Consider the following 10345-nt stretch of genomic DNA (forward strand, 5'->3'; position numbering starts at 1 on the left):
GAGCCGGTAAACAGTGGTGATCTCCCTAAGATGGTGAGAAGGAGATTTGCACTGGGCATAAGTTTAGACCAGAGGAATTCCATTTTCTCTTCTGACCCTGAAATTTGTAATCCTGTTTCTCTGACAGTACAGAAATGAAGATTTGGATGTTCAGAAACACCTCTAGCAAGTACCACCTCACCAAAAAGATAAGCGTAGAGATCCTGAAGACTAAGAAGTAGTATCTGCCCAAGTCCTCTATAAGAGTGCTCTGAAAAGAGTTTTCTTTCTTGAGTTTCTCCTTTCAATTTAACTACCAAGTCCCAAAACAAGGCCTCTCACCTTCATAGATGCCAATGGCAGTGTTATAATTTTAGTGTGTGCGTGCATGTGTGTGCGTGTGCGTGTGCGTGTGTGTGTGTTCTGAGTTAATCAAAGGATCATTTTTTCCCATACTTACTTGTGGAAGTCTGCCTGGCAGAGCAATGCAATGTTAGAATTTACCCCATTTTAGTTTATTGTGGTTAATGATTTTTATTTAAACAAAATTATAATATGCAAAGCACTTTTAGGAAATCTGAGACCATTTCTTTTTGGAGAAAGTAGGAGAAAGGGGTTTTTCAATTAAAAGAGAAAAAGCTATCAAAACAACCTGAGACTGAAAAATATTTCATCCCTTGGCAGTGTAGCTGGAGGAGAAACCACAAAATGGCCACTGTGATTTAGAAGGAGTGCTGCCTCTTGGGTCAGAAGGCAGAGTTCAAATCCTTATTCAGGCAGTAACTATGTGTGGCCATGGGCATGCCATTTTCTCTCCATGCTTATTTCACAAACTAAATCAAGTGTGACAGCTGATATCTGAGGGTCCTTATTGTTTTTTTTTTAAATGTTTTATTTATTTATTCATGAGACTCAGAGAGAGAGAGAGAGAGAGAGAGGCAGAGGGAGAAGCAGGCTCCCCGCCTAGCAGGGAGCCCGATGCGGGACTCGATCCCAGGACCCCGGGATCATGACCCGAGCCGAAGGCAGACACTTAACCATCTGAGCCACCCAGGCACCCAGGGTCCTTATTGTTTTAACACCCTGTGATGTATCTGTTTCTCCCCCGCAAGCCCCCCTACTGTCCAGCTTCAACTAGCTTCGGTGTATTCAGAACGGGTAAGATAGCACGGTAATCGCATCCCCGCCCCTGTGCAAGAATGAGTCAAAAGAACCACAAGGAATTAGGCATAAAGAGGGAAGAAATCATAACCCAAGAAATAACTTTATCTATGTCCATTTCCTCCCACAAGGAAAAATGGCAGTGTTGGTTGTACATTACATACATCTCTCTTTCTTTTTAGTGTTTAATCTTAGCACCTGCACAGCAGAGATCTTGGCAATTCATTGCATATGCTCTCCCCTTCTCCCCCCACAATACAGCACCTGAGGCTTAGGAAGCAACCCCTCCAAGCTCCTCCAAAGGCTGAGACCCTTCTTCATGACAGATTATAGAGATAACAAACATGCCCAACGGTTTTATACAGTTGCTAGAACGTTTTCGTTTCCAACGAATGAAGACTCTTCCTCCTTTTCTTTGAATATAATTACATTTTACAAATTTGTGTTTTGTTTTGTTTCGTTTTGCTTTGCTTTGTTCTGTTATGTTTGTACAACAAAAGGGAAAGCCCATGGCGAGGAGCCCCAGGTTAACAGAGTTTGGCTGTCATCTGGTCCGACTGTTTGAGGATCTCGGTGTTGTAGAGGTCCAAGGCGTGGTTCACCCGGATGATCTCGCTGTTGGTCAGTTTCAGGCGGTGCTTGAGCATACAGGAGAACAAGTCCAGCTGGGGCTTCCCCGGGGCCACAGGAGGGGCCAGGCGATTAATTCGGTCCCGAATATCCAACAAGAGGAGCATCACGGACGAAGAGGAATAGAACTGGCCACCTTGTGTGTAGGACTGGTTGACCTGCTGCACGGCGCTGCGGAGGAGGTCGGCGTTGAACCGCAGACTGTACCCGAACACCTGCACATCCGAGATCTTGATGTAGAACTGCCTCTTGGAGGGGTCGGACAGGTCCACGGGGCCCTGGCCAGTCTCGTTACGCAGTAGGGTAGGTAGCCGAGTCCGACTACGTAGGTAGATGTGGACCGTCTCAAAAAACGTTTTCCACCGATTGCCCAGCAAGAGAGTCCAGTTGTAGCACTGGCTGTTTTGGAGACGAATCTTCTCCCAACGTGGGTAGCCAAACTCCCCGAAGGGCATGTTCCAGCCCTCCGAGTGGCTCCCGCTGAAGGGGTTGACATAGACAAAGAACATGGGGTCCAGGCTGCTGTTGCGCATCTGGCAGATGCGCATGGACATGCCGATCACCATGTGGATGAAGTCCATGCGGTTCTTGTTGCTCTTGAGTGTGAGGGACATGCGCTTGCGCCACCGGGGATCAAAGAAGGTGTCGAGGCGGATCTCGTTGCTGATGAAGGTGGTGTGGACATAGAGGCGCGAGTCCATCTTCTGCAACAGGTACTTGAGCTCCAGGTCCTGGAAGTCCAGGTCGGTCTCGAAGCTGATGAACTGCTCACTCCGCTCCGAGTCCACGTTCTGTGGTTCGCAGCGGCCTCGGTACAGCTTGTAGCCCTTGTTGCAGGAGCCGCAGAGCGAGATGTTGGCCAGGCTGCACATGGCGCAGCTGTTGTTCCCCCCTATGATGCAGGGGATGGGGCGCTGGCACAGCGTGGTGCTACCGTGGCACACACAGCTCCTCTGGCTCTCCAGGAAGGTTCCCCAAAACCCGTTCTCATTGCAGTAGAGAAGCGACTGGACCCTTGCAAGCCACTGCTGAATTGTCCTGGGGAGAGAAGGAAAACGGACACTGTTAGCCAGCCGGGCTGGGCTGCTTAGGGCGACCCAACCCGTCATGCAAAGTGCAGCTGCCCAGGGGCTGAAAGGACTGGGTAGGACAGCTCCAACAGTTAGGGCACCGAATAGAAGTGAAAAGAACTACACTGTCGTTCCTTGTCATGCCACAGACCAGCTATAGGACACTGCATACCCTTCTAGCATTCAGTGCCCACACCTGTAAAGGGAAGGGGTTGGAGTAAGTTCCCTGGGGTCCTTCCAGCTCCAGGATTCCATTATACAGTAGCCCCAAAGGAGTTTGATCCCAGGAAATTAGAGCGTCCAAACAAAACACCCCTGCCAGATTGCAGCAGACTCTGGAAATCAGCCACAGAGAAGAACTTAGGGGTTCATATGTTTAACCTGCATCACGTTTCAACCCTCTTCCCAGATTCCTCCCATGAGGTTATATAACCTCCAACAACTTTGAACAAAAACAAATGATAGTTTATATTACTCTAGAGACCACCTAGTGCTTCCATATTGAAGATCTTACATGATCTTCACGTGTAAGAAAGATGTTATTGCCCCCATCTTCTCCCGAGCTCCACACTCTCAATTCAGTGGAACTTGCCTCACAACATGGACCTCTAGGTCCCCACCCCCCCAACACTTTTATAAACGCTACCCAAGCCTGCCCCCGTGGTTCCAGCCACCGAAACATTCCAGTGAAGATAGATGCTAGATCAGATAAGAAGCAGCAGAAGAATAGGTAAAAATACAGAAGGCAGTCAGCTTAGTAGCCTCTCATCTTTCCTCATTTCTGTGTGCGTCATCTCTTGGCTGTCTTCCATGCTACGAAGAATCCCTCACATGTGTCTGGCACTTTTTACCCTGCCCGGGGCACATCTGCTCCCGTTTTCTCACTGGAGCCTCACAACAACACCCCGAAAATAGCTTGGGACCTGAGGTCAGTCGGAGATTGCTTCAAGTCCTGGCTCCTCCAACCTAGGAGCTGAGGCAGCGCCCGGCATTTCTTTTCGTCCACCTTCCTAATTGTCACTACCACACAGAGCTGTGGTGAGGATTGCATGAATTTTTCTGTGAAGGCTTCTCCCCAGACCTGCTTGGTATTAAGGACTCGATGAAAGTTAGTTCCCATTATTCCCGCAGAGGGACTCTCAGCTCCATTTTATGGACATGGCAAGAGAAGCTCAGAGGTGAGATGAAAGACTCAAAGCCATACAGTGGGTGAGTGGAGAAGTCTCCTGGTTCATCACTGTTTTGTTTTTTTTTTTTTTTTAAACCCATGTCAAGCAAGAGTCAAGAAAGGCTCTCTTAAGGCCACAACGTGTTGATGACGACAGTGATGGAGGCGATGGCAGTGGCTTATGATCCCCGTTTTAGGAACCTGGCAAGACAAGCCCTCTTGCATCGTACTGCCTGGGGCAGGAGGCCAGCAATCCCTCAACTGTACCCCTCACACCCGCCGAGCCCAAGTGCCGCGAGGGGGGCAGGAGAGCCCGATCCTGAAGAGCAGGTGCACTGGTCCAAGCAGAACTGAGTTCAAAGCTCAGTCCTGTAACCGGGAACTAGTCACTTCGCGTCTCTGAGCCTCAGTATCCGCATCTGAAATGAGCATGATAAAGCCCATCTTCGGCAGCAGCGGGGAGAGGACCGCGTGAGATGATATATTTAAAGCATTTAGCACAGAGCCTGGCGTAGCTCAATTATTAAACAGGTAATAACAATAAGCACTCTCATCCCAGAGACTAAGCTATTCCTTTGAAGGTACTGAGACACTCTCAAGGATGTCACTATCTCCCTGGAGTTCGAGGGAAACCATTTTGTTCTATGGGATATTTGAAAATGGACAGCGTTGACATGGCTTCCCAGAATGCTCTGCTTTGAACAAGTGGCTTATCAGCTGAGAGAAAATGGAGGAATAATTAGCGTGCTCCTTGAAGCTGCTCTGCCTTTTAAATCCACGGAACCACCCACCTCTGGCGATGAAACCTCCCTCGCAACGCTCCCAACACGGCCAGGAGACACCTGCTCCCCCATCAGTTTCCCCTCTGGGCTGGAAGGCCTGAGAGGGGGAGACCCGTCCTCCCCTGAGCGGCTTGCCCCCAGCACGGCTCTCTCTCTCTTTGCGGCATGAATGAATGCTTGCTGAATGAATGAACCACAAAATTAATATTTTCCTTGTATTTTTCATTAAAACAACAACAACAACAGCAACAGCAACAAGCCCCACCGTCTCTTCTCTCCCCTCCGGGCTGCAGTATTCGTTCTCGACACCGTCCACCCACACGGCTCCCGGCCTCCCCAGCCTCTGCTTCTCGAGCCCAATCCTATTACAGCCTGGAGAACAGAAGCAGGCCCAGCCTTCAAGAAACGGAGCTGGAATAATAATGAGCCCTGTGGCTCCCACCTTCCCAACCAGAACATTGACTGAATATTGGCTATGAGTCATCTGATATTTTTGTGAGCTGCAGGGGCCCGCCACACGTCTCTGATTGCACGGTTCCATCTGACGCGAGCGTCATTCCAAAATGCCTCTTTCAAATGGCCCACACTTGCCCCTGTCACTCCCTCTCCAAGTGACAGGACAGTACCCCATTTAGAGCTCCTCTGTTCCCATCTGCGAGGCATTCTATAACCCCGTCGAGCGCCCCCTTTCTCGTGTCTCATCATTGGGCCCCTTTGTCAGCACTGCAGCCCCCACTCCTTGAATCAATGCCTCATTGTGGCTGAGCCCTCAGAATCTTTGGTTGGGGGAAAGAAAAAGATGAAAGTCCCCGGGGGTGCTGCCACAAGCTAAGGGGCTAGCGGCGAATTAGGATTCCAGCCCTGTCGGGCAGGAGGGACTGGGGACAGAGGCCCTCTGAGGCGCATCAGCGAGCTGCGGCACCTGCATCTCCTGACCTCAGAATAATCATGAGGTTGTGGGCTGTATCAAAGAAGGCATTAATGATACAGCCAGAGGACGCAGAGCGAGGCCGCGTGCAGGGGGGAGGGGCGCAGGGGGTGCGAGGCCCGGGGCAGGAGGAAAGGGAACAAGGAGGAGGGAGGGGGAGCACGAGGAAGGGTGACAAGAGGAGAACCGGCCCCGGTGTTAGAGACCACGGGGGCGACCGTGGAGCCCGACCTAGATGGGCGGACGGGACAGCGGCAGGAGCAGGTGACTGGAGAGGGAGAACAGGAGGGAATGAAATCAGAGTGGGCAGCGCAGAAATGCAGGCAGCTCAGCCAAGCCTTCATTTCTCCTAACTCACGGGCTCAGGGAACGTGGACGCTCGATGGGCCACCCGAGGGCAATCCGGCCTCTGCTGAGAAGCAGGGACTGGGTGTCCGAGACGGGGAGCAATGTCACTAGTGGGAGCCCCTGTTCCCAAGCTCCGCGAACTGTCTCCTGCTTTTCAATACTTCCTTTTGTGGAGAAAAGCAACACCAGAAAAACAAGCTCATTCCAGGGTTTTTGTGGGTTTCTTCTTGACACAGTCAACTTCCAGTAATGAGGACTCTGCCTCACCCAGACTGATGTCCTACACTTTCTCCGTCTCCAGCCAGGGCTCTGGGTAGTGATCACGGATATTCGGAAATGTGGCGATGCTCCACCGTGCAAAGCACCAGGAACCGGCCAAGGGACTGGGCAGCTTACAACTCCGGAGCCCTCACTCTCTCGCAGGCCTTGTGCTGGAGGCCCTTGAGGAGCGAGATCCATGGAGTCGCTCCACGTTCCCGTTCTGCGCTCTCTAACCCCAGAGCCGCCACGCTTTGTGCTGCGAACCGTAATGTGAAATTACAACGATGCGGCAAGAAGGACGACACAGGCCACGAGAAGAGAAGTAAACTGAAATCATGGAAAAATACTGAAAGTTGGAGTGTGTGAAGGGCCTATTATCACATTCCTCGCTTCCTCTGGACCTGCCAGGATCCCTCTCCTCCATTCACAGATAATTGGAGCTCACCGACAAGTGCTCGGGGAGAGGCTGGGGACCAAGGGTAGGAGGGACTGTGATCTATAAATACCATTTCCCAGGCTAGCTGGTGACAGCCTGCCTCAACCCTGGCAACAGAGAAGAGGCTTAATAGGCCGGCTCCAGAGGGGAGGGTCTTACAAAGGGCTGACACAGTCCCACTGCAAGGCAGTCAGTGTGAGGCAGTGAGGACCAAGTTTTAAAATGTTTTCCTCTGTCCCTGGGGATCCGGAGCCTCTTCCGTTTGCAGCCAAAGATGAACTCCAATACATCTAAATCAGCTTCTTTCTGTTGGATGTGATTTCAATTCATTCTGACCGGGCGGGGGTGGGGGAGGGGGGATGGGGGTGGACCACAGAAGCAGAAAACCTTCCTGAAGAAGACTGGGAAATGTTCGGCTCATCCCCCTCATGTTTAGACCTGAACATTGAGACTCTGGGGATTAGGTGAAGGATCAGTGTTTCCTGAGAGCTTTCTACACTGTGGCTGTTACCCTCCTGTGCTCACATCAACCCCCTGAGATAGGATGCCTTTGTGATTTTCATTCTACTGAGAGGACACTGAAGGCCAGAGAGGGACTGTGATTTCCCCATGGTCACACAGCATGGATGTAGCAGATCAGAGCTCGGGATGTCTGGATCCAAACCCAGTGTTCCCTCCAGTCTCTGGTGTACTTTCCTTACCCTCTATAACCCAGGCTGGAGGAGAGGCTAGGCTCCGGGCCATGCTCCCCTGCAGGCCTCTGTCTTTGCCTCAGCCAGGATTTTCTGGCGACCTGACAGGTCTTCCAGTGACACAGCTGGAGTTCCTCGTCGTTTGGAGGACAGAGGCTCTGCCACCCAGGGCTTTCCATCAGAGCCTTCAAAGACACACACCTCCCTTTCAGAACCCACCCGGGTGGGGAGCCCAGGCTGGGATTCTTAATTCAAGCAAACTCCCCGCTGATTTTAATTGGAGGTTTTGCCTAAGACAGGAATGCAGTGCCGGGCCAGTGGCATTTTAGGGAAGATCACACAAATAGAGTGCCAAAGAGATCGGGGCGGGGGGGGGGGAACAGATCTAGGCTAAAATAGAAAACTATAATCCATAACTCCCGTTTGCCTACCAGGAGTGTTATTTAAAAGGGGAGAGGAAATGAAAAGAAAATGAAATTGGAGCTCTGAATTATTCTTTTATTTATGCCCTGTGCTTCTTCCTTGGCATTTCTTTGACACTGTAATGGGTGTCTGAGTAATTCCATGATACTCCACAAAATGTACACTCTCTCTGTAGACCGTAGACTAGACTGAGAAGGCAAACAGTTGTTTCTAGGCTTCTGATGATGCACTGTTTTTTTGGTTGTGTTGTGCATGACTATGCATGTGTGCATGTGTGTGTGTGTCTTAAAGGCAAGGTGCTGATAAAAATGAATGTATCAATGGTGTCAAACTGTTCGGGGCTCAACTGTAAGAAACCTTGGTTTATGGATGTGCTAATGTGAATTATACTGGCCATCAGACCTACTCTGTGTTCCTCATTTTCCCTGGATAAATATTTAGCTTTTAAGCATTCCCCTCGTTGAGTTTCTATCATTGCCTTAATAACCTGTTTTCCCTGCTTGTCCGGGTTCTTCACGTGATGTCAGAGCCTCATGGAGTGAATGGCTCATAACCATAAGGAAGGAAAGACCAAAAGAAGAATTTTGTAGTCCCTTGCCAGGATGAAGATGCCTTCTAATTTGGAATCATGGAAGAAGTAATAGGTCTGATTTGCAGAGGACAGAGGTAAAACGTAGAAGGAGGAATGGGGAGAATAGCCACATAAAAATCCAATAAAGTCTTTAAAATCAGGTTGTCAGGAGCTTAATCGGGGAGGATCATGAGACAATTTTTGCAATTACACAGTTCTGTGTCTGGAAGGAGGTGACAGGTAACATCAGCTGCATATTCAAATTCAGCATCTTGCTTTGGGGCATGGGATGTGCTGGGGGCAAGTGAAGGAAGGACCTGGACAGGTAACATCAGCTGCATATTCAAATTCAGCATCTTGCTTTGGGGCATGGATGTGCTGGAGGCAAGTGAAGGAAGGACCTGGAAGCCTGTTTGGGGCTGACAGAAAGACTGAAAGCACAGGCAGCTCCCAGGTGGAGGGCTGCAAGAGCGGTTTATTGTTCCTGGCAGTAGTCAGGCAGAAGAATGAGAGGCTAAGTCCCAAAGGCTAGAAAGTAAAAAGGGGCTAATCGGGTCTAATGGACTTAAGTCCAATCATGAAGTACCATACTGGTCATCTCCAGCGGGAGCCATCACAGGTGTGGGAGTCAGCTAGTTAAAGAAATCCTGGACCCCACTCTACTACTGTCTGCTGTTGTATAGTTGACCTTGCCATGTGACCTTGGATAAGTCACTTGACCTCTTTGATTCTCAGTTTCCTTATCCATCAAATGGGGAAGGTAACATCCACCGCACGCTTTGTCTTCAGAACTAGAATCAGTAACGCAAAGCTCCCAGGAGGTTTGCAGTGCAAGACCGTTATGACTGACCCTTAGCTGTTATTGTTACCGAGGGCAAAGAACAACTAACTGCGTTTTATAAATGCTCCAGGTAAAAATATTCCTCTCAGTTACTAGAACAGCTCAGTTGATTATAGCTTAATATCCTCGTCTCTCTGGTTACTCACCCTCCACAGTCCTAATGAATGCTGTCACCGTGATGCTTAAGACATGGGCTTTAGAGTCAGGCAAGATTGGGTACTGAATCATAGCTCCGCTACTCATTATTTAACCTTCGGCTAATTGCTTGTCCTTCCAAAGTTTCTGTTTTCTCAACTACAGAATGGAGTAATAATACGGCACTTTTGAGAATCAGGTAAGATATGTTTATAAAGCCTCTGACATTTGGTAGGTGCACACTGTGTCTCCTGAAAACAAACTATTGTGTTTCTCTGGCTCGCACAGAAAACGGTCCCTTTGAAATAAGTAATTATAGATTATAAATCCAGGGACAGAATTCAATAAATGTCACTGGGTCTGTTGAATACTGACATAAAAACAGCAACAAGAACAAAACCTCTTCTTGACACTTAATCTCTTATGTATCCCCAAATCATAAACAGATGAATTACAGATCTAAATGAGAAAAGTCAAATAATAATAACAAAACTACTAACATCAACCAGCTTCGTTAGGAGAAAACATACGGGGACATTATGATGATATTGGAGGAAACAGAGATTTTTTAAAACAGCTCATCATAAAGGAAAAAAATGATTAATAGGGATAAATTAAGATAAAATATATCCATCAAAAGATACCAGTCGAAGAATAAAAAGACAACCCTTAGTTAGAGCGAATATTTGCAATACCTCTGGCCAATCAGAGACTATATTTATAATATATAAGTAACTCTTACACTGGTTGGATGCTGGGCTCATCAGGGGGCATCTTATGCTGCTCTTTAAATCAGAGTAGATGCAATTATCACAATTTTTATTTTTCTTGACAATGTATTCATTAAACTATTTAATATATGTTATTTGTCCCAGAAAGAAAGAAAGAAAGAAAGAAAGAAAGAAAGAAAGAAAGAAAGA

General features: G+C 48.6%; 1 protein-coding gene across 1 annotated transcript in view; it reads right to left on the reverse strand.

Moving 5' to 3' along the window:
• Positions 1-1249: 1249 nt before the first annotated feature.
• The window catches only part of BRINP1 (BMP/retinoic acid inducible neural specific 1), a 171670-nt gene continuing 162574 nt past the window's right edge, over positions 1250-10345 (reverse strand). The window contains exon 8 of the mRNA XM_021691503.1: positions 1250-2808. Within this exon, the coding sequence (XP_021547178.1) occupies positions 1668-2808 (1141 nt within the window). The 3' untranslated portion in view covers positions 1250-1667. The remainder of the gene's footprint in view (positions 2809-10345) is intronic.

This window comes from Neomonachus schauinslandi, chromosome 13, assembly GCF_002201575.2.
Source record: "Neomonachus schauinslandi chromosome 13, ASM220157v2, whole genome shotgun sequence".
NCBI lineage: Eukaryota > Metazoa > Chordata > Mammalia > Carnivora > Phocidae > Neomonachus > Neomonachus schauinslandi.